General features: G+C 41.4%; 1 protein-coding gene across 8 annotated transcripts in view; it reads left to right on the top strand.

The window, feature by feature from the left end:
• Positions 1-25,513, top strand: part of CDC14A (cell division cycle 14A) — a 96,733-nt gene that overhangs the window by 23,136 nt on the left and 48,084 nt on the right. For all 8 annotated transcript variants that reach the window (XM_083743396.1, XM_083743398.1, XM_083743394.1 and 5 more), the window contains 7 exons: positions 9,292-9,358; positions 11,766-11,828; positions 14,122-14,209; positions 16,406-16,636; positions 18,237-18,375; positions 23,260-23,422; positions 24,879-24,994. In XM_083743396.1, the coding sequence (XP_083599522.1) occupies positions 9,292-9,358; positions 11,766-11,828; positions 14,122-14,209; positions 16,406-16,636; positions 18,237-18,375; positions 23,260-23,422; positions 24,879-24,994 (867 nt within the window). The remainder of the gene's footprint in view (positions 1-9,291; positions 9,359-11,765; positions 11,829-14,121; positions 14,210-16,405; positions 16,637-18,236; positions 18,376-23,259; positions 23,423-24,878; positions 24,995-25,513) is intronic.

Here is a 25,513-nt window from a genome sequence, read left to right as displayed (position 1 = left end):
AAAAGACTGCTGAAATATCAGTATTCAGCTAGGTCATATATACCACACAGCCAGGTTCCAACCTCTGTGTATGGTGGAAAGACAGGGGAGAAGTTAATGCTGGCTGAAGGGATTAATATTGCATTGAGGGCACTTAACGTTAGGTTTTTAGTCAAATCGCTTTATCAGTGCCAGACCTTCTAGCTTCCCAAAGGATCTGTTGCAGTGAAATATGACTGCATTCTTTCACAATAGGCAGCGGTACCCATTTTATAATGCTCAATATTTTGTTTTATAGAGCACCTTAAAGACCAACTTAGTTGGTCTTTAAGGTGCTACTGGAAGGAATTTTTTTTTGTTTTGACTATGGCAGACCAACACGGCTACCTATCTGTAACTTGTTTTATAGAGTTTTCATATATGGAAGTGCATACCTCCAGTTTTTCTGCTTAGCCTTTGCCCCTTCATTAGGCAATACAAACCACTGAGGAGAGTCTGCCACAAGTGAATTGCTTTCTATGCAAGTGACTGAGACCGCCAGTGGACTGCAATAAGGGGAGATTCAGCCGAATCTCCCCAGTGCTCCCTTGTCTCTGCCTCTTTGCATTCCAATGGTGCCAGATACAATCACCTGTGGCCAGCCCAGGGTACAACAGCTGAGTAAACATTGACAAGGACCAAGCTGTATCGGGAAATAGGTGTACACGCAGCTGGCCTTCCTGTCCCAATTGGAAACCATGGATGTCTTCCAAAGGCAGTCACTTCCACTCATTCAGAAAACTCTTGATTTTAGTTATTTCCGCTCTGCCTCTTTAAGGCAAACTCTCACATGGTAGTTTACAATTAAAATGTCAAAAACAACACAACAATGGAATATCGTAACAATACGACGAGGGGCATTTGAATAGAAAGAGCGACAGATATAATTGTCAATAAAAAGCTTGGTGGCATACAGAAATTTTTGAATCTCTTTAAAGGCCACAAGAGGGGACCCACAGAGTTCACAGGTATGGGACCAACCACTGGGAAGTCCCTGGTACCCACCAGTCTGGTCAACTTTAACAGCAGGCAAGGGAGCATTGCTTCATCATGCTAAAGTATATCTAGAATGTTATTTCTACGCTATCCATGGCTAACCCAGTGCAGTTTGCTGCCTAAAGCAAAGGACAAGATGGCCCCCACTTCCAATTCCACATAGAGAAGCTGGCTGGACTGGCGGTTTCTGGTAGAGCTTGTCTTAGCACCAACCTAAAGCAGTTATGCACATTGAACTAAACTTTACTCAGAGTAGACCCATTGAAATTAATGGATCTAATTTTGTAACGTTCATTAATTTCCCTGAGTAAAACTTAGTCGAATACACTCAATTGTTTTCTTAAATGTTTGGTGAAATGCCATAACTTTATTTTTATTTTATTCCAAACCCACCACCACCACCACCACCATTTGGGGTCTTAGTGAACCACTTAATGGTTTCTCTGCTTGCTGAATTTGAATTGTAAATACAATACAACCTAAGAAATAAAAGACACAGTGAGAATGCAATTAACAATCAATATTCAGTGCATTGGATGTGCATCCACAAATCCAGACACACTGTTGGCTACCTGAATAAAGCTCACAAACCACTGGCGGCCCACAGTTTGTAAACCACAGATCTAGGGTACGGCCATTGGTTTTATAGGGACTGACACTTTACCCTGTGGTTCCTGGATAAAAAATATATGTGCTGGTAAGTTTTGTAGCTCTCTTTGTAGACACTCATTTCATACATGAGAGAAATGACAGTTAACTTGAAACTTGGCATTGGTAGGTGCATTTTTTTCAAAAGTAGGACGGCGAATATTTAAGGCTGACTCCACTGCAAGAGTTTAGTAAAGGACATACTTTAAAAGATTGCTATACACAAATGGTGTACAGCTTTAGAGAATGTTTGGCACGTGAAAGCATTTGTTTGCAAGGGTAGTCTATAGTGACAGTTGCTGCTGTGGAAGGGATATATGGTGTTGCCACAGCTTTGTTAATAGTATATGGCAAAGACTTTCTGGGCTTGCCTGAACTTGCTGGATTCCTATGCAAAGGAAAATAAAGACAAGTCTTTCTGAAAGCTTCCTTTCGAAAAACCATTGCATTAGTATTGGCAGGTAAATTTTTGATAGGAAAGCTTCTAGAAACAACGAGACTACCTCTGTAATTCCAAAGTCTTCACTTGGTTTTTTTATGGTGTTATGTGGCTCTTTCAATGTTTAAAAATCAGGACCATCCAGCTTCTTGATAGAGTTGCTAAAATTCCTCCCATAGTGTCACACACCCCTGGGGGGGGGGGCGACACTGACTCCTATAAAGATAATTTTACCTAAACAGGACCTTCCTGCATAACTTTTATTTATTTTCTCCCCAGATGTTCATTACTTACTTTTGAGAAAAGGCAAGAAATAGTGACACAACAGAAGGGTGTAAAATTACACATGAGATGGAGAAAGCAGATAGAGAAAAGTTTTTCCCTTTTTCTCTTAACGCTAGAATGGGGGTCAGCAAACTTTTTCAGCAGGGGGCCGGTCCACTGTCCCTCAGACCTTGTGGGCGGCTGGACTACCGTATTTTTCGCCCTATAGGACGCACTTTTTCCCCTCCAAAAATGAAGGGGAAATCTGGGTGCATCCTATGGGGCGAATGCAGGCTTTTGCTGAAGCTTGGAGAGTGAGAGGGGTCGGTGCGCACCGACCCCTCTCACTCTCCAGGCTTCAGGAACACATCCGCAGCCTAGGCAGCCCTGCGGGAGTTCCCACAGGGCTGTCTAGGCTGCGGATAGCAGCCTGCTTCCTGGAGCACCGGGCGCGCTGAAAGCAGAGCGCCCAGCGCTTTGGAACACATCCGCAGCCTAGGCAGCCCTGCGGGACTTCCCCGCAGGACTCCCCATGCTGCGGATAGCAGCCTGCTGCCCGGCGCGAGGGGCGCCCTGAAGCAGAGCGCCCCACCCGCCGGACAGACATCGGCCAGCCCCACAAGCTCGGGGGACAGCAAGGAGGTGCAGCGCCGCCATCCCGCTGTTCCTCGACCTGGTTCGGTTTCCCCGACCTGATTTGGGGGGGGGGGGGAATAAAGGGAAAAACTTTTTCCTTTATTTCCCCCCCCAAAAAAAAAACTAGGTGCGTCCTATGGGATGGAGCGCCCTATGGGACGAAAAATACGGTATATATATATATATTTTTGGGGGGACGACAAATTCCTCTGCCCCACAAATAGCCCAGAAATGCATTTTAAATAAAAGCACACATTCTACTCATGTAAAAACACCAGGCAGGCCCCACAAATAACCTAGGGGTGCATTTTAAATAAAAGGACACATTCTACTCATGTAAAAAGCACTGATTCCTGGACCATCCATGGGCTGGGTTTAGAAGGCGATTGGGCCGGATCCGCCCCCCCCCCCGGCCTTAGTTTCCTACCCATGCGCCAGAACTTGGGGTCATCCAATGAAGCAGAGTGTTGGAAGATTGGGGACAGATGAAAGAAAGCGCTTTTTTCACACAGCCCATCAACTATGGAATTTGCTCCCACAAGAGGCAGTTTTGGCTACCAACTGGGATGGGTTTAAAAGACGGCGAGATAAATTGACGGAGGAGAAGGCTATCAGTAGCTGCTAACCACAATGGCTACGCTTTGCCTCCGTGCTTGGAGACAGTATGCTTCCAAATACCAGTTGCTGGAAAAATAAATACATAGGTACCTCTGGATGCAAACGGGATCTGTTCCAGAGCCTCGTTCACATCCAGAGCTTTGCGATGTGCCACTTCTGCGCATGCCGTCATTTTGAGCGTCTGTGCATGCGCGAGCAGCAAAATCCGGAAGTAACGTGTTGCGTTACTTCCAGGTCACCGCGGAGCGCGACCCAAAAACGCTCAACCTGAAGCAACTTCAATCTGAGGTATGACTCTACGTAGCAAGTGAATGATAGCTTATAGCAGTGCTGGGGAACCTTTTTTCCAAGGCTGCATGCCAATGGTGGATGGAGCAGAGACAAAAATGGGAGGAGCAGTAAATGTAAATATTATCTTTACCTAAAGTAGACTAGTTTTTACACACACCCACACCCACACCTCACTCTATTCTTTAAGGCAAGCAGAAGTTGTTTTCGGGGTTAAATGTCCCATTCTAGCCAGGCAAAAAGAAGGAAGGAAGAAGATGTGAAGTCAGGCCATTGGTGGATGAGACCTAGAGAAAGTCCTGGGGGCTGGAGAGAGCCCCGGGAGGCCACATTTGTGTGTGTCGCCCCCTCCTGCAGGCCTGAAGTTCTCTACCCCCGGCTTATAGGTTTGTAGTGTCTGAAATCTTGAATATATGTTCAGTCTTTCTTCAGGAGCATAGTTCCAGTTACAGATAGGTAGCCGTGTTGGTCTGCCATAGTCAAAACAAAAAAAATTGCTTCCAGTAGCACCTTAAAGACCAACTAAGTTAGTTCTTGGAATGAGCTTTTGTGTGCATGCACACGAAAGCTCATACCAAGAACTAACTTAGTTGGTCTTTAAGGTGCTACTGGAAGCAATTTTTTCAGGAGCATAATTTGTCAGTAGGAATAAGGATTTACCCACAAAGGATAAGATCTCTCACTACAATATAAAACACGGACTTGGTATCTGGGCAGCAGTATTAGGTGCCTTGTAATCAGACATCGTGAATAAAGGGCTTATTGTACACAGAGGGATAAAGCCAGTATTTACATGCAAGTGGGAATGGAACGGCTGAAAGAAAGTGTAAAGGTGGTACGAGGTTTTTAGAAAAAACAGCTTTCAGGAAGAAAATTGCCCTTTTCCACTTCACTTTCCGCTACCTAGGCACAGAATCTGCAGCAATCTTAGTTGCACCTTGCACAGAGTCAGGGCTTGTGCTTATGGGAGCACTGTTGCCATAATATACCAGTCTGCCTGGGTATATACTGTTCTCTAAAGCTGAAATTCAGCACCAAGGATGATACATCATATGCCAAGAGAAGCTGGATTCTGCTGGGTTTTAAACCTTGAAAATACACACAGGTCTGTTTCCCACCCTTACTCATAGAAAACAGGAGACTGTTTGTTCTTACCCTATCCGTTGGTGTGTGATATTTCTCCAGCCATTGCCTGTCTTTGCAGTTGTAAGCCCCAGAAATTTGCTTTTTTCAGTGAAAGCTGACAGGTCCTCAGGATGTTGAACTGAGTGGACCACGCAATTAAGCAGAAGAGCAAAACATGATAGTGATCAAACAGCAGCAGCTGAAGCCTTTTAAACACTTGGGTTTATTACATTCCAGTAGAAATTATCATATGAAAAAAATATAGAAGGTATTCTCTTTTGCACACACTTGTGTTAAAATGTGATATGAGGGGTATTCAAGCTTATGGTTCACACTGAATAAACTTTATACACCTCTTAAATGTAAAAATCCTCAAAGCGGTTTAAAAAAGATAAATTTACTAACAATTAACAGCAAGAATATCAAACAAATCAAAATATTAAAACCAGCAATAAACTACAAAAACAGTTTAAAACACAAATTACCTATCCAGAGTTTTATTTCAAGGTCAATATTGTTGCAGATCTGGAAGCTGGTACTCGAAAAGGCTCAGCTTTGGCCCTAGAGCGGCCATGTTTAGTAAAAAAGAAATTGTATCTTTTAAAAAAATCAATTGATTAATAGAAGGGCATACTTTCAAGAAATGGTTTCGGTACAATTGACAAATGATTATCAAGTTGCTTTGTGGCTTTATTGTATAAAGGCCTTAGTGTGAATAATAATACCGTATTTTTCGCCCAATAGGACACACTTTTCCCCCTCCAAAAATGAAGGGGAAATGTGTGTGCGTCCTATGGGGCGAATGCAGGCTTTCGCTGAAGCCTGGAGAGCGAGAGGGGTCGGTGCACACCGACCCCTCTCGCTCTCCAGGCTTCGCGGACCTCTCCGCAAGCAGCGGGGGCGCTCCTGCTGCTTGCGGAGAGTTGCCTGCAAGCTGAAGCCTGCATGCTGAAGGCTTTGCGGACCTCTCCACAAGCAGCGGGAGCCAGTGCTGCCTGTTTGGGGGCTGGGGTCGGGGGAAGCTCGGGCCTCCCCCGCCCCAGCCCCACGCCTGGGGGGGAAATAATTCCCCCCCCCTTTATTTCCCCCCCAAAAAAACTAGGTGCGCCTTATGGGACGGTGCGTCCTATAGGGCGAAAAATACGGTAATTATAAATTAATCTGGTTGTCTATAATGGCATCAACCTCTCGCTGATGTTACTGGTGGTTCTGACAGTCTTGCCCTTGATAAAGCGCGGACCATTCCTGGAAGCACCCTTTGCCTCCAAATCCCATCAGCTCCAGGAGCAGATCAGTTGACCATGTCCAGGACAGGGCATTTCCTGCCAAGACAGCTGACTTGATGGTTGTTAGAGTCCTTTATATAGCAGCTTAAGAAGCTGGTACACAATTGTCTGAACACAGCCATTCCCCCCCCCCCCCCGAGAGAGTTGTATTATTCATAAGCAGATCTGATTAAAACTCGTGATTAATCAAGTAACGCTTTTTACGTCGGCCTTGCGGAGTGCATCAGAGAATGTGCATGTTATGCTTTTCCTTTTTGAGAGTAATTGCAGCCTGCTTTCACACATCTGGGATTCCTTACACATCTGGCATTCAGATTTTGCATTAAACATCCAATCATTGCCTATTGCAAATTCAGGTTCCCTTGAAGCTACCTTTACAACATCCTCCATTAGCTAGTGTGGTTAAAATACTTCTTAATGCTTTTAGCATTGCTTGCCTTAGCTGTATTATGGCAACTAAAGGGGAAAACATAAGCCTGTTCATCGGCCAGAGAATGTGTTGCAGGGAATTTCCTTATCCCCCCCCCCACTTCACAAAGAACAAACACACTCCTTTAGCTGCCAATTGCCTTAAGACTGCTAAACCAAAGTGAGGCATACTTTGGCCTCTGCCACCAGCTAAGGCACCCACAGTCACTCTGGAAGACAGCCCCCGAGTTGCATTCAACTAACATTTACTCAGAGTAGACAGTGCCAGATTTACGTATAAGCTAAGCAAGCTATAGCTTAGGGCCCCACTCTCTTGGGGGCTCCCCAAAAAAATGAAAGGAAAAAAACCTGGATGTACGTTTCCAAAATATAAGATAAAAAAACAAATAAAACCTACATACAGCAACAGTGTTTTGTGTTGTGTAGCTTCCTATTTTGTTATGTGCAAATGGCTTTAGATACCTATTAGGTCCTTAAATTACCATATAGCATATATTCAACACAAAAAAACAGCGACAATTTGTTGTTGACAAAGGACAGCTGGACATATAAAGGGCCCCATTACCTTCAGTAGCTCAGGGCCTCATCAAACCTAAATCCGGCCCTGAGAGTAGGCCTATTGAAATCAATGTCCATATCTAACTTAAGGCCTGTTAATTTCATTGGAGTGAATAAGCAGTTGCTCCAATACTTGCCTTCCTTTCCCTCACCATCCTTTTTTTCCATTTGTTATTTTATCTGTTAGATTATCTTTTACAGACCATCCCTGTCTTAGAAAATGTTAGGTTCTTTGTACGTTAATAATAATAATAATAATAATAATAATAATAATAATAATAATAGGCTTTGAGACTAATACTGGTTTCTTAGCAAGTATCTAGCCTTTTTTTTTCTTTAACTAGCCCTGGGTAGACTGTCCAAAACACAGTAAAGTGTCACTGAATGATGAATGATTAAACAGGAATCTATATTTAGATTTTGATTCTCAAAGCTCAGGAGGTCATGTCGTCAGTTTGACTTTTCCCATGCAAACGTTTCAGGCAAGCATTATGTACAGACTAAGTTTCAGTAGCCAACATATGGTGCATTAGCAAAAGTCTTGCTTCTGCTGCTTGTGTGAATAGACTTTCCAGATAAATTCCATACATATTCTAAATACAGTATTACAAAAACCTCATTAAATAGTATCGTCAATGGATGAAAGATTATTCTGCAGTGCACGGGCAAGGTTTCTCTTTAACTCGGTTCCTATCGCTTCTTCTTTTGTAGCAGTTAGTAATATATGTGTGTCAGGGAGAAGATGCAAATAGCCCTCTTGGAGGTCAGGGGTGTGGGTGCACATTCAGACATATCTAAGAATACTTATAATGGAAAACTGCAGAGTATTGAAATTAGAGTTGAAAGTGAATTATTCTTCCAGCTATTTGTGCTGATCCAGTGAAGCACAGCCAAAATTGCTATCTACATTGTAGTTCTAATTTCCCAGTTGCGATGGCCACCCTAGATTGATTAATATCTATTTAAACGAGGGGGAAATAGTCCAAGCAGAGTCTGTGGAGTATCCATTTTAAGTAGAATTGCCAAACATTTAGGAAGATATTGTTTCAAATTATTTTTAAGCTCCATTTTTGTCATCGGTGTTATACTCCCTTTTTTTTGCATGAGTATTTTAAATGCTGAGGAGTGGTGAAGTATACATAGTGAAGTGGAGAACTATCATCTTAAGTAATTCTAATTTAAAATACTAGTCCTGTGTGCTATGTATAGTCCCAATTTTGAGTAATCTCATATATGTGTAAGGCTTCATAGACTCTTACGAAATGAACAAACAAACAAAACCTATTTCTTAATCCAGGAACATATGGTGAATATAATAGTCTAATAGTCTGAAAAGCTGGTTTGAGGGAGCATCATTTACCTTCTCTTCTTCTTCCTTCAGCTTTCTTTTGCGCCATGTTCCATTCAGTCTCTGGAGGGAACTGTGATTTAAAATAGTAGCAGTAAAATACACTTGAAATGTGTCTGTAGGACTAAGGTAACGTCACAAAATACACTTGAAATGTGTCTGTAGGACTAATTCCAGACGTGTGAATTATATTTAAGTAGCCAGAAGTGCAATGACTAAGGTGCTGGACTGAGGCCAGGGGACGAAGGTTCATATCCCCACTCTGCTATGAAGCTCACTGGATGAACTTCGGCCAGTCTCGCTCTCTCAGGCTGGCCTACCTCATAGGGTTGTTGTTACGGTAAAGTTGAATGCGAGGCAGGAGAAACATGTATGCTTCCTTGTATACATGGTATACAAAGTATACGTGTAGCTAATAATTAATAATACTTTCTATTTGAGTTCATCCTATAAACATTTTAGATGAACGTACCATCAATAAATTGAGGAGAATTGTGTGTAGAAGCATTTTCATGTGTAACCTTCATGTTGAGGGTCAAATTTCAGAAATTTAAAATATAGCCATTTACTAAAATGGGGTATGATAGGTAGATGTTTTTGTATTTATCTGGAATATGCTGATATTTCTCTTTTTATAGGGATGCCTCATTTGGGAACAGTACATATAATCTAACTATTCTGGATTGTCTACAAGGAATAAAAAAGGTAACGTCACAAAATGCATTTGAAAGAGAAATCATATCCTTAGGCACATGCAGGTGAAAAGGTAAAGGGTAAAGGATCCCTGGATGGTTTAAGTCCAGTCAAAGGCGACTATGGGGTGTGGCGCTCATCTTGCTTCAGGCCGAGGGAGCTGGCATTTGTCCACAGACAGCTTTCCGGGTCATGTGGCCAGCATTACTAAGCAGCTTCTGGCTCAATGGAACACCATGACGGAAACCAGAGCGCATGGAAACACCATTTACCTTCCCACCACAGTGGTATCTATTTATCTACTTGCACTGGTGTTCTTTCAAGCAGCTAGAGCTCTGAACTGCTGACAGGTGCACTATTTAGTTTTAGCAGAATTTTGTAGTGACCTATAGTGGAGTCCCTCATTGGACAAAGTGACAAAACTGCTATATCAGCTAGCCCTGCTATATCACCAGCTCCCGTATTAACCCACCCTTGACATTAGATGTGGCATTCATACACGTGACTGTGTAGCAGCACCTGTGCCTCAGGTTTTTGCTTCCTTCCTTCCTTCTCTCCCATTAACTCCCCAGCAAGTCAATATCGGGAGGACGGGGCAGGTTATATCAGAACTGTTATCCTTTTTAGGTAAAATAACTGCCACATCACAACCACCACTGCTCGGGATGACATGAGCGGCAAGGCTTTATATACAGTGGTGGCTCCACAACTCCATTCAACTCCAGTGCTCTCTTGACTGGGAGTTAGGATTGCTTTTAATATATACCACACATTCAGCGTACTTTCAGCTGTCTCTCCCAGGATAGGGCTCAATGTTTTTGATTTTCGGAAGCCAGAATAAATTAACTAAAATGCATTTTCAGCACATCCTGCTCTGTGCTTCTGATGTTATCCAACAGAAACCAACAGCCTTATCCTTGCCTTTTTAAAAGTATAATGATAAAAATTAATATCTGGTAATGCTGCTTCTCCACATCATTTAGATCTAAATAATATTTTGTAAGCAGGTCTTGTATATTTACCATACCATATGTACCCCGCACGTTTCCGAGCACAATTCAAAGTGTTGGTGTTGACCTTTAAAGCCCTAAGCGGCCTCAGCCCAGTATACCTAAAGGAGCGTTTCCACCCCCATTGTTCTGCCCGGACACTGAGGTCCAGCGCCAGGGGCCTTCTGGCAGTTCCTTCATTGTGAGAAGTGAGGTTACAGGGAACCAGGCAGAGGGTTTTCTTGGTAGTGGCGCCCGCCCTGTGGAACGCCCTCCTATCAGATGTCAAGGAAATAAACAACTATCTGACTTTTAGAATACATCTGAACGCAACCCAGTTTAGGGAAGTTTTTTATGACTGGTGTTTTAATGTATTTTTAATCTTTTGTTGGAAGCTGCCCAGAGTGGCTGGGGAAACCTAGCCAGATGGATGGGGTAGAAATTATTATTATTATTACTACTACTACTATTACTATAATTACTATTATTATTAAAGATGAATTTTGTAAAATAGCTCAATCATGCCCTAATGGTTAATTGTAAAAATAGAGATATAGATAGATATAGATATAGATAGTAATAGATCTATTTTTATCAAATCTCTTACCAACCAGCATATAGGAATAATAATCCAGCAATTTAAATCTTTCATTGATTCTTTTTAATAATATCTGATGATCCTACTGAACTATTTGATTTGTGTTTGTTCTTTTGAAAATAAATTGCTAGATATTTAATTTGTGTGCAGTGGTACTGCGGTTTACGGACTTAATACGTTCCGGAAGTCCGTTCTTAAACCGGAACTGTTCTTAAACCGAGATGCGCTTCCCTAATGAGGCTTCCCGCAGCCAGTGCCCTTCCACTGTTCTTAGACCGAGTTAAATTTCGCAAACCAGGACACTACTTCCAGTTTTGCGGAGTTCGTAAACCAAATAGTTAATTAACAGGACTGTTCTTAAACCGAGGTACCACTGTATTAGTATTAGTATCAGGAACAGAATGTTTTTAACAATACTATCTACAGTTTGTGTAGATTAATTCCAGATCGTTTGGATAGGATGGTATGTCTTACAACCAGATAGTATATTACAGTTAAACAAAACTGGGAATATGGGGACAATTGATTATTCCTATTAGTGTCCTTAGAGATGCATGAAATGCGTAGAGACATATTTTCATTTCTTGCTTTACTATTTGAACCCCGGTGATAAATCTGTTTAACCTAATCGCTATATTTTAAAGGTTCAATAGCTAAGGCAAGTAATAGAGGGGACAAGAGAGACTCCTAAAAAAACCCCAAGAAAAAATCCTATGAAAACTGCCTTCCATTTGTCCCATATATTTGACCAGCTTGGTGCTCATTCAGATTTAAATGGTTCAAAATGTCCTTTGGATGGTTGCCTGTGAACTTGACATTTTTTGTTTTCTAGGCCTTACAGCATGGATTTATTGACTTCAAGACATTTGATGCAGATGAGTATGAGCATTATGAGGTTTGTGCGTCTTCTGAACTGAATAGTTTGCCTGAGTTTCAACATGCACTTATTAAGCACAAGTAGTTCTGCTTTGTGGCGAAGCTTGGGTTTTTCCTAAATTGTAGGTGCTGCACAATTGGTGCATTGCTGCTTTCTTTCCCAATTACCTTCCAGTTATTGATGCATTTCTTTTTCAGTAAAAGAGCAAATACAAAGAAGTGAAAGGCTGCTGAGCGCCATGGCATGATCCACTTATAATGAGATTAGAACAGGAGTCAGCAACCTTTTTCAGCCGTGGGCTGGTCCACCATCCCTCAGACCATGTGCTGGGCCGGCCTATATTGGGGGGGGGGGCAGTGAACGAATTCCAAGCCCCACAAATAACCCAGAGATGCATTTTAAGTAAAAGAACACATTCTACTCATGTAAAAACACGCTGATTCCCAGACCGTCCGCAGGCTGGATGGAAAAGGCGATTGGGCCGCATCTGGCCCCCGGGCCTTAGGTTGCCCACCCCTGGATTAGAGGATCTGTATTGCATGGTACTGTGCAAATGCCATCCTTTAAAAAAATGAGTTCTCAATATAAGAGAAGTGAGGGGGGAACTCCTTCTCCTCTCAATTTCTCTTGTTCACTTAGTCCGAAGAGGGAAATGTATTATTAGGGTAATTGACCAGTGTTAAATGCTATTTATGTCTACCTGGTTCTTAGCTTGTGGAGTCTGAGTAATGGCTATTGCATGCCTCAAGTTTACTGCTGCATCATTTTACTGGGCAAGTAATGTCACTTCTATTTGCCTTGCCCAGTATTTTATGTGTTCTAAGTCTGAAACATTGTTGTTTGAAGAGAGTACTTGAGAATGTGTATTTAGAACATGTCTGGTCAAGTTTTTCCAACAGGAAGAGTAGGTAGGTGGATTAACCAATGGTCGCATTGTGAAATGCTTGCACTACTTGTTAAAAATTAACTTTGGGGTTAAGTTTTTTTTAAAAAAAAAAACCTGAAGCTTCCAGAAGTAGCACCTCTTGTCCTTCAAAAAAAAAAAAGAATTTTGAACCTTTTCTATATAATCTTTTTCATTTAAAATTTGCTGCCTCCTTTTCATCTCAACTTAATACAAATTGCTAAGAATGACAGTGTCACTTATTTTTAACGCTCACAGAGATTTAGCTTCACGCTGTATCTAAGCAGACACTCTGGCCAGGATCTAAAGAATTAATAATAATAATTATAAAATGTGTATGCCGCTCTTCAGCCGAAGATCTCAGGGCAGTTAACAACAGAAAAATAAAAAAAATGAGAACACAAAAATACATAATAAAACAAAAACAAAAGAACTGCTTAAGGCCTTACAAGAGGGGGCTTGGACACACCTAGTTGAGTTCTGGAATTCTTTTTAATCTCGCATGCCCTATGACATCCTCTCTTTCAAAAATAACTTGCTCTTCAGCATAGGTGCTTGCAGTTGCTAGAAAAGAAAGTCTTAAAGCCACAGTGGGCTCATGAGCCTAGTTCCACATGCAGTTCCTTGGATCCTGGACCCTTTTATTCACTTCCCTTAAATCTGCCGTCTGCACCCAATTAAATATGCCTAGGCCTATTGATGACCTTGGAATTCTGTTTGTGTGTATGTAAAATAGAGGAGTGTTTGACAAAATACACAGCAGTGAACTACCACAGCCAACCCTGTCTCTGTTACAAGTATACCTGTAGAATTAAGATTTTATTAAGTGTGCACTTTAAAAAGGAACATGAAGTAGCTTTACTACATTATTGTGGTACTCTCAACATCTAGGTTTAAAATGGAAGCTATTGGGGATGAATGGTATCCAACATGCTTGCTCCATTTGCATCCTACTGATGACTTCAGCTGATACGCACCTCTGCTTCATCTCTGCTTCACACTTGGCATAATAAGAGGATGAAGCATGAAAGTGATAGTTGGCCAGAAGCTTGTATTTACCACATTTTAAAAAACAACAAAGCTAATTGGTCTCAGTTTGTCTTCCCTTAAAGATTAGTTTTGAAAGTCTTAATCATGTCACAGACTTCCATTGCTGCTCTTAACTGGAGGAAAAGAGATTGAGACACTTCTTTGGTCCTGGAAGAAGTGCTTTGGGTAAAATTTGAGCAAACTGACAAATCTTTCCAAGTAGATATTGCAAGCAGGTAAACTGTACAATGTCAATACAACTCTCTCTTATGAGCAGACAACAAATGACTTTTCAAAAGCTTTGCAGAAGAGGACCTTGTTCAAAAACTATTGTGAAGATAAATATTTTTCTAAGTCTCTGCTTTTGTTTTCCACTAGCGAGTTGAAAATGGTGACTTCAACTGGATCGTCCCAGGAAAATTTTTGGCATTTAGTGGACCACATCCAAAGACCAAGATAGAAAATGGTATCTGTTTTTTCCTGTCTTTTTTTGTAGAGTTGTGTGTATTTTGCATGACTAGTAAATTGACTGTGATCCATTGATCTACATGTGTGAAAAGTAGATATTGAGACCTTGCTGTATGCACAGGAACATTGTATGCACCCCTTTGGAGAACACCATGCTATTAGTGGAAACAATAGTTGTGTGGATGTGTTAAAAAGCTACAAGGGTGCTTCCAAATGGGTGTTTAATGTAAGCTCATGTGCACAAGCTTTTTACAGCATCTACATGCTGCCATTAGCATCAGTATTGACCCTCCTTATTTAACCTTTTCTGTGGAAGATCAAATACGTTTTTTAAAAACCCAACCTGTTTCCAGAGACCCATTTGTGCTATTGAGCTTTTGTCTGGAAGTACCCATAGAGGCCAAATGAACATTGTTTCATGTCTGCATTTTTTTTTAAAAAAAAATAATTATCGTTAGATGAAAATAGCTTATAAGTGGGGAAGACAACGAACCTTCCTTCTTTCATTCTTAAAACTGGCAGTTTGCATGAACTACAAGTTTAATTACAAATGACCTACAAAGCTAACATTTGGGGAGAAGATAGGCACTGCCTATGAGGACTATTAAACATAAGAGTTGAAAATGAAGGCAGGACGGTTGGAGGGACTAGCCCAGCATCTATAATACATAGATAATGGTCTTAGATAGTTGTAAGGATTCCTAAGGTTATGTTTGAACATGCTACATAAAATATGAATTCTTTATTGCCAATGAGGCAGATTCTGGGGCAGAATGATCTGCCTTCCTATGAGGTCTCTGCCAGTGGAGTCCAGGCATACAGTATTGCAGACTGAGGACTTCATGAATACATACCCTATGATTCTAATCTAGAGTGAAACCTATAAGGTGGCATTATTCCCTGTTTTAGATACTGTAGTGGCTAAAATAATACTCACTTCTTTTAGACCAATATGCTAGTTTTCTATTCTCCTATTCAGAATGAATGTTTTATTCCTAAAAGCAAAAAAAGCAAAAATCCAGACTCAAGTGGTTGGGCTCTCTCTCTCTCTCTTTTTTTTTTTTTGTAAATCATTTTCCTTTTGATGCCCGATTTAAGCACAGGGAACATCTTGCTATTAAGAATTGCCCTAGGATATTCTTGTATCTCAGACTCTTGTATCTAGCCTTAAATTTGTTCTGCTTTCTTTAAACGAGCCATAGCTCTTATCAGTTTGGTAGCTACTGAACTATAACACATATCTTCAAAAGCTATATAAAAAGGAAACTGTGGGGGGCAGCATAGAAAGGAAGAGCATGCATATTTCAGTGTGTTGTTGACTTGCTGAGTTAGCTGAGGGAAGAAATAGAAAATACATTAGTTGTTGTACCCCACAGCTGTAAATGTTCTACTCTAATATACAGATACCTGGAGAGTTTTTTGTTAATGCTTGTTTTAATCAAGTCATTTTCATGGTGATGAGGAAGATGCAAGAATGCTGCATTCTGGTCTACATCTAATTGAAGAAGGGGGTTTTCCACTCATACTTCTTCTACCCTATTAGTTGTTCAGCTTCTTGCAACGTTAGCTAATAGCATTAGTTTGTTCCTTGTTCACATGTCACTGTTACAGGCTTAGCAATACTGTGCAGGCTCCCAGGAATGAGCTTGCAGATGCTTTGCTCCTTGGTATTTTCTGCTTCATGAAGATAAGCCAAGGTTTGGCTTAGCATGACACCTGAGCAAAGACTCGTGGCTGTCTCCACACCAACCATGAGCTATAAACCAAGATTTGTTCATGGCTACACCTCATAGTTAGGTGAGAGTGCATAACACCAACATGCTAGGGCAACCTTGACTATGGCAACACAGCAGATTATATCTATATCTACATATATCTATCTCCAAGGAAAGACCAAAGCAGTGAACATTTGCACAGTCTCACTAAGCTATATTTGGCTTAATGCGTTGTGCAAACTAAGGTTCCGTGACTGAAAGTTTATTGACTACAATTTTAGGCCGCTCAACTTTGTATACTTGCACAGATTTTCTTAGTAACGTTTGCTTTCTTTTTACACTATGTTGATTACGTTAGTAATGTTCGTTTTTAAACAAAAAGTGTTTAAAGTCTGGTGTTGTAGTTGTTGTCTGTACCAGTAGGAAGTTTTTGGAGGTCGTATACAAACAGCCAGGCGTTTTCGCTCTTCCTGTTACAGGCTACCCTCTCCATGCACCAGAAGCCTATTTCCCATATTTCAGGAAGCACAACATAACAACTGTCATAAGACTCAACAAGAAGATTTATGAGGCAAAGCGTTTCACAGATGGTGGGTTTGACCACTACGACCTGTTCTTCATAGACGGAAGCACGCCAAGTGACAGTATATTGCAACAGTTCTTGACCATCTCTGAGGAAGCAGAAGGTGCCATAGCTGTGCATTGTAAAGGTGAGTTCTTCCAAAAGGAAAAGCAATTCAGTGGTATTGTATTCTGGCACGAAGAGGAATAAATAATCAGCTTTGAAAATAGCATTCTCAGATCTTAATTTTAAAAATGCTGTGTTGGGTAAAATAGTCTAAATTATGAAAAGCTTCGGCTGTGATTTTGAGCAGAAATTTCATAATGGTTCCCGCTGTTTTTAATGCAGACCCTATTTTATTCCACTGAGTGATGCTGTTGCCTCTCTTTTTAGTGAAGCGTGTCTTTTCAATATTTAAAAAAATTATCTTGTAGACATAGAAATTACTGTTCTTATGCTGTTGGGATAGCAGTGATAAATTTTCCCATTTGTCTGTGGTGTGCTGTGCTCTGCTCAAATGAAACGATTCTTATTTGGAAAGCAGGGGTGTAAAAGTATAGTGTTGCATTTCCTCTCTCCGTGCCCCTTCTTTCTTATTAATTAGCTGAAAGCAGAGGGCAAGGTGCTTTTTTGGCTTTTGTTCATTTTCTTTTAAAAAGCCAATCAGCTTCTGTTCTTGGGCCCACAACCATCCTAGAGATTCATTCTCCCTACTGTCTTCTGAAGGGAAAATATCAGTGTTTCTTTTGAATGGGAACAAACTTTTCCAGAACAAAACTATTTCCGTCTCAGGCTGACCAGGGTTAAAACTAATAAAAGACATTTCACAGGAGCCATGTACTAAGCTAATGAAAGAACCCGGAGAGGTAACAGCATTGGACACCAATTGTTGCGGTGCTCTGTTAGCTGAAGATTACCTTGGCTTCTTCATTGCAGCTTGTGCCTATGCGACTCTCATGATCCTGAATTCACAACCCTAAAAAATACATTCTGGATAAAAATGCATCCCCAGCAAATCATAAACTGCTAGCTGAGGAGATGAAGATCAGCTGTGTTGGTGGTTTTTTCATTAGGTGCTGAAATCCTAGTAAATCTTGCACTAAACGTGTTTGGGGTGGGGTGGGGAAAAGAGCAACTCTAATAAACCAATTTTTTTAAAAAAGAATACTTAGGATGGAGTTACACTGAGAAACAGAAATGTAGCAGAATAAATGCAGATTCAGTGTCACCCTGTCTTGTGGCATCCTCCAGCTATGAGCAGCTAATGGTGTGTGACAGAAATACTCCCATATCCCGAAATCTTCACACCATGTAAATAAATGATCTTTCACATTAAAAGGGAAGGGAGACCTTGACAAGGTAATGCCTTTTCATGTGACAAACATCACATATAGTTTCACTTTTCGCATACGCCTTCAGTTTGACTTGTGCAGCAAAGCAGTATACCTTTGTTCAGTAGATTTACCCAGAGCAGGAATAGAAAGGGCAGTGGAGGTTAAGACAGGAATTAGCAGGGCTCTGTGGGATCTAGCAGGATGTTTGTACTACGATGGATTCCTGGTGTTTAAAATAGACATCAGTAATGTTCTTTTGTAAAACATTAGGACATGGTACAAGGAAACAAGTTTTATGAAATATCACACATTTAGAGGAATTCGTCGATATTCTTAAACGCGTGTAGTTCTGTACCTAACATCAATTTTATGTCTCTTCCCCACCCCACACCCCACCCCATGTTCTCACCGTAGCTGGGCTAGGAAGAACAGGAACACTGATAGCTTGTTATATAATGAAGCACTATAGATTCACACATTCTGAAGCCATTGCCTGGATACGAATGTGCAGGCCAGGTTCTATTATTGGACCCCAGCAGCACTTCCTTGAGGAGTAAGTATGACACCTCTGTTAATCATATAATTTGCTGTTCCACACCAGACGTTTTCCTGTCTCTGTAGAGCTTAGCAAGTCTGCTGCATGAATGCCAGATTATTCAGTGACTTTCTTAGAATTCTCTCGGCTGAAATTGCGAGAACGATTCCTGCTCTATACTCTAATTTATTACAGCTCCGATTTATTGTGTTACGCAGGGTATGATGGCTATTGTAGCTTCAGTGCACGGGTTAAGAAGTTGTAAAGTAGTTTAATCCTCCTACGTGACTTTTTGGCTGAGCAGAGTGAGTCAGTATTTTGTGTGCATTTGTAATGTGATATCTTTGTTGATAACCGCAGACAGCTCAGTCGGTAGAACATGAGACTCTTAATCTTTGGGTCTTGGGTTCAAATCCCACATTGGGCAAAAGATTCATGCATTGCAGGGGGTTGGACTACATGACCCTCATGGTCCCTTCCAACTCTACAATTCATACGAATTGTATGGATTAAGGTATCAGGATGTACTTGCAATTCTGTCATGAATGTACATAACTTCTTTCAAAGTGGAATACTGGCCCTTTTCTTCTACGTGTTCTTGAAGAGGGAGGAAAGATCTAAAATATATTTTGTGGAATCACTCAAGCCGTAGTGCCCATAGAAAAGAAAACCCACAAGAAGTAGTAGGGCTACCCACTTAAGATGATAGATTGACCATCTGATTTGCCTTATGGGATTCGCAGTTCTGATGGTGATGCAATTGGTAATGATGTTGTAGTGGCGCTAAATATTGTAGCTGGTCAGGGAAATTGGTCAGGGAAATGTGTCAGCAAAATTCAAGGTTCTGATTCCATGCCACACATTCTCCATCGTTGTATTTATCACTCACACATACATGTCACATTACTCATGAAACCCACACATGCTAAAACACACACACACACACACACACTGCAATGCATCGCCCAAGGGTAAAGGTTGTTGTTATTGTTGTTTAGGCGTTTAGTCATGTCCGACTCTTCGTGACCCCATGGACCAGAGCACGCCAGGCACTCCTGTCTCCCACTGCCTCCAGCAGTTTGGTCAAACTCATGTTGGTAGCTGCGAGAACACTGTCCAACCATCTCGTCCTCTGTCGTCCCCTTCTCCTTGTGCCCTCCATCTTTCCCAACATCAGGGTCTTTTCCAGGGAGTCTTCTCTTCTCCTGAGGTGGCCAAAGTATTGGAGCCTCAGCTTCAGGATCTGTCCTTCCAGTGAGCTCTCAGGGCTGATTTCCTTAAGAATGGAGGGTAAAGGTTAACACAGAGCTATATTTTTTCAAAAATTGTATTCGTGTTTTAATGCTGCATGCTGCATTTTGTTTTCCGAAGGGTAATCTACACATCTTTTTAATAAATAGGTGCTACACAGTCTCTAACTCTCCAAAGAAAACTAATTTGTATGTAAATGGAATGTCCCCTTACCCTTCTCTGTGGTATCAGTGGCAATGAGGTTGCATTTCTGGGGGTGGTGCAGTCACCTGAAGCCCCTTTCTCACTCGCTCTAGCTTAAAGTTGAGAAACAATCTGAACTTGTCCTCTATGACGAGTCTCTTGCCCTGTTGCCCCGTACATAAGAGGTGGGACTCACCTACCTAGCTCCATCAGCTGAACCCTGCACAACAACTTCTGCTTGCTCCGTGGGGCTCCCTCCCCATATGCCCCCTGAAATTGGATCTGTGGGGTTGGGAGAACTGCCATGGGGTTGGGAGAACAGCACATGGAGGGTGAAGAAGGGGGTATCATTCCACCTGACTTGCGCACACAGCACAATTGGAAGATGTAATGGCGTTGCCTCCCGTTCCTATTCTGTGTAACCTTTTTACAACAACTGATTAGCAGTGAGAGGACTTTTCAGCCCGCCCGCCCCATTCATGGAATCATTGACAATTATCTTAGGCTTGTCTTGAATCTGCTTCTCTTGACTCATGCATATATAGGGCCCCTACATTAGATAGGCACTCATTTGCAAGATGCAGCTTAATGTGATGGTGGGGAACCCCAGGCCAAATGTGGCTATTCCTTGACCCTCTCAGTTTGGCCCTCTGGACTCTTCTCTTGCCCCCAGTACATTTGCCTGGCTGGAAAGTGTCCTTCCAACTGTGATAATTTCCCTTGCTTGCCCAGAAAGGAGGAAGGAGACTTTGGTAGTCTAGGTATGCGTCAACCTCCAACTTTCACATGGCTGGAATGTAGCCTGTTGTAGAAAAGGAAAGAGTCACATCCATTGCTCTGCCCATCTTTACATCTGGCCCCACATATCACTGGTATGTAGCCCCAGAAGTTTGCCCATGAGGGGATGAAGCAGTCCTTTGGCTGAGAAAAGTTCACCACCAGCAATTTTATGGCCATTTCCCTTGGGAAATATGTCACTATTTACAGCCCAACAGTAGTTAAGCAGAATATGCTAGATATTGTTATGTGGTATCCAGGTATCTGACAGGATTAATCCCAGCTCCGATTATACTACTACTACTACTACTACTACAACAACAACAACAACAACAACAACAACAACTTATTATTAATACTTCGCCCATCTCGCTGGGTTTCCCCAGCCACTCTGGGCTGCTTCCAACAGAAGATTAAAAATGCGATAAAAGATCAAACATTAAAAACTTCCCTAAACAGGGCTGCCTTCAGGTGTCTTCTAAAAGTCAGATTGTTCTTTATCTCCTTGACATCTGATGGGAGGACGTTCCACAGGGCAGGCGCCACTACCGAGAAGGCCCTCTGCTTGGTTCCCTGTAACTTCGCTTCTTGCAGGGAGGGAACTGCCAGAAGGCCCTCGGCGCTGGACCTCAGTGTCCAGGCAGAACGATGGGGGTGGAGACGCTCCTTCAGGTATACTGGACCGAGTGCTGTTTAGGGCTTTAAAGGTCAGCACCAACACTTTGAATTGTTCCCGGAAAAGTACTGGTTACTGAAAGGTGCAGAGCCAGGAAAGCTGAGGGCATATTGATATTAGCAAGACAGAATGTAGGCGTTTTAACATCCGAGAACGACCACATGAGCACATTGGCAAATCGGCTGAGAAGGAGGTTTCAGAGTTTATCCTCTTTGCTAAAGGTCGCAAGTTTAAATGCCAGAGATGAACAAAAGTTGCTTTCTCACAAAGCGATGATTCACGTTTGGAATTTTGGCTCTTTTCAGAGAGGTTTTTTTTTAATTAAAAAAAAAGTTCAATTTTTAATGCTTAAAATAACTATCTAGAACAAACATCATAAAACAACAGTGAACGATGCTCCTAATTCATACTGCCATTGTTTTGTAGTTTATAGAAAATAATGCTTTTGGCACAGAGAGTTCTGTATTCCTGGCTGTTCCAAAAGGCACATATCCCCTAACTTTGGGATTTAAAAGGTTAAATGCATTGAGTCCCAGTTCTTTTTGTAGTGATAACTTTCTCACCTTTGCAATCCCTGGATCCCTATGTGAGACAGAATAATAGCACTAGAAAGCATTTGAAACGGGCTAGAACATATTTTAGTTTTCAGTAGGAAAGCCTGAACAGTAGTGCTCAGGTCCAGTTGAAGAACCCATGTTTTCTCATTAGTGTCAAGAAAACTTCCTTGCATTCTTTTTTTTCAATTGTGTCCTGTACATCTGAGAAGAACACAAAATCCTTTTCTCGCGTGAAGCTCTGTGTTGATATCGAAGCTCATCAATGAACATGCAAATTGCTAGACTGGAGTCCTAACCTTCCCTGTAAGAACTGTGCTATTTAGAGTAAAAAGGCTGTCATTGCAGAAGCAGGGGGCAAAGGAACTTGAACTGTGCAAAGGTCTCTGTTCTTTTAGATTGTGTTTTTCAGTTGTCCTACCCAAAATACTCCAAGCGTTACTTCTGGACAGTTAGCCTCCTAACAAATAAATGCTGGGAAATAATTGTAAACAGTTGTTCATGTGCACTTTATAATGTATGAATAAGATAATCTAAAGGAGAAACAAAAGCTTCCTCGATAATTAGAAGAAAGGCTAACATATATTTCACCTCTTAATCTTTGCTCATATGTGACACAGATTCCCAGCATGTTATTTCAAGAGTTAATGGCTTTCATCATCAGCAGTATAATCTCAGATCACACTTAATTATACTGGATATCAACTTCCTCACTCTAAGCAGAAATAACTCCCCCCCCACCCCATCTTTCTAATCCTGACCTATTCACCAGTTATGTAACCTCCCTGTGGGAGCTTTTCTCTGAGTCAAAGTATGTGGATAATGCTATTTCTTTTGGCTCACTTCCAGAGTTGTCTACTAAGCAAAACTGCAGGGGGGGCGGGAATTGCTTGTGGGGGAAATCAGTAACATTTAGCATAACAAAGTTAAAAAAAAAAACAGCAACACCCAGCTACATTATTTTTCATAAATGAAGGAAAAGGCAATGGTCACACAAAGTAACTACTTTTTTTAGATGCATCCTGTTTATATGTGCATCAGTTTAACATATTTATATTTTCATCAGTTCATTTCATGAAAACATTTAAAAGGTTATTTAAAATGAACTTTTAACGACACAATAAAATAAAATTTTCACAATTTTGTAATGCAGTATATTAGAATTGATTTTTTTTTCCTGGTTATGATAATCTTTCCCAATCAAACGTCTGAAGAAGCAAGAACACCCAAAAGAAACTTCCAGATAAAATTATTTAAAATAAAGTTATGTATACTATAATGAATGATTTCCAATGCTACAGTATGTGTAACCAAGTTGAAAGTCCTATTTTACTGTACCCTACCCTGGGGCTACTCTGCAAAGAAGACTTAAATATTTTTAGAAATTAATAGTTGTTTATACTGTGACTTTGACACGCATTTTGCTGGAACTAATTTTGCCCTTTTTTCACTGTTAAATAGAAAGCAGTCGATGTTATGGCTCCAAGGTGACCTCTTCCGATCCAAACAGAAACCAAGATTAGTAGATGAAGACAGCATGAGCAGAATTCTGTCTGGCTTGGATGACATTTCCATCAGTGGGACTTTTAATAAAATAGAAAGTAATTTGGATAAATATGTAGAGGTAAAATTTCACTGGAATTATCTCCTTAATATCCCAAGTAGAAAAGCTGCAATGGAGTAGTTTTTGAAATATAATAATGCTTGATATATGTCTTTTATCCATCTATCTCACTCTTGTGTGTTCAGAACACTTCACGGGTTCTCAAATAACTTCATATATTTTACTCCTGTAAAAAGTGTTCAGTATTATTATTGCTTTAGTACACCGGGGGAGGTGTGGGCAAGAAGACTGAGAGAGAGCATGTCTAAGGCTACCTAGTAAGTTCTTAGAATAGATGAACATCATCAATGTAAATCCCCAATTGACCTCTCCGGTGCCCTCATATTGAAATTAAATAGTGGGGGAGACAACACAGTTTCCTGGGGACCCCAACAGCACAAGTGTCATGGGTTCAAGCAGTCTTCCCCGCAAACTACTTCCTGGAGTAGGCCTCTTAGCTATTATGCTACCCCATGATATATATGCTAAGGATTGCAGCCAACAAAGTTCTACTCAGAGGAGGCTCATTGGGATTAATGGACCCAAGCTATTTCAACAGGTCTCCTGTTGAGTATGACAAACATTAGATACCACTTTCAGTGCTCTCACATTATATCCTGGTCTGCTCACTGACAGTAAGTTCAAGTTTCCAGGCTCAGTCATAGCTGGAATACAAGCCAAGATGTTCATTGTGAAGGCAGCGTGGAAGAGCACTTGGCCCCAGCTTGGGAACTACAACTTATGAAGCCAGGAACGATTGTCCAAATGTGTTTCAGTGTTAGCACATTGATTGGCATTCAGGTTAATTGCAAGCTAATGGGTCCCGTCCCCCCCAAACAACGCAAGGTATGTTGGAATGGAGAGAAAGCAAAACGCAGATGTGGCAACGCTATGTCCAACCTTGGTTGTGTTAACTGATGTGACGGCACTACATTGTGCTTTTGGCCTTTGTCCATCTTAGAACCTGGAACAGGATAATTCCAAAGTTACCCGAGGGCAGGTGTAGCTTTGCTTTTATAATTTGAGCTAGAGCAGGCAAAGGCAAACTCAGCCCTCCAGATATTTTGGGGACTACAACTCCCATGATCCCTAGCAAACAGGAACAGTGGTCAGGGATGATGGGAATTGTAGTCCCAAAACATCTGGAGAGCCGAGTTTGCCTGTGCCTGAGCTAGAGTATTTCCTCTCGAACGACTGGTCATCAACTTTTAAATTCCAACCTGTTAGATAAGATGCACTCAGCTGCTTATGTGTGAAATATCTCTGTTGTGGAAAGCGCACCCTGAGAGGGCTTTGTGGGAAATGGCAACTTGAGCCCATGGGTTATCTGTGTAGTTGATAATGGACCCAAAACAATATGGCACAAGAAGGAAAGATATATTGCCTTCAAAGGGCTGGGCCCCAGGTAAAGTAAAACAAAAAAACACAATCCTCTTTTGAATCTCATTAATTTTGTTGAACTGTACCTATTTTCCAGAATGAATTGGAAGACACTTCAGAGCAGGAAATCAAGAATGGTATGACGCAAGGGGACAAACTTCGTGCCTTAAAACTTCGGAGGCAGCCACGTTCAGCTACAACGGGAACTCTTAGGTGACCCATTCACAGTTCTCGTGTTCGGGGAGCTATCTAGATTAGCAGGTGGTATTCCACCAATACTTTAAAACACCTAATTTCACAGGTCCAGCACTAAAAGATCTGTTACTTTGGACAACGATGCCTATCTAGGCTTTGACAACAACTTTCCCGGGACGTGGGGCAAGAGGCTGGGGACAGCTCTTTGTCTAAAGATGTTAGTTTTAATGGGAAAAGAGGCTTAAAATATTTCATAGAAGTCAGATTCTGAGTTACCTGAAGAAATGTAACTTCGTGTATGAATGTGGTCCACCCACATTCTTACTCTGCATCATCTATCTAGGATTCAGGAAGAGGCGTCTAATCACCTGCTACCTGGTCCTTTTGTTTTTACTTGTGATGCCAGGGACTGACCCTCGGACTTTGTCCATGAAAGGCTGTGTCTTCCTTCTGAATGTGGCTCTCTGTGCCTTAAGACTGTTGAAGGAGGCCCTGCTTTGGGTGGTCACTGTCTGAAGGGTACAGCATGAGATTGAG

The sequence above is a fragment of the Podarcis gaigeae genome (assembly GCF_964106915.1).
Source record: "Podarcis gaigeae genome assembly, chromosome: 6".
In the NCBI taxonomy this organism is placed as follows: domain Eukaryota; kingdom Metazoa; phylum Chordata; class Lepidosauria; order Squamata; family Lacertidae; genus Podarcis; species Podarcis gaigeae.
This window is presented reverse-complemented; position numbering and strand designations above follow the sequence as displayed.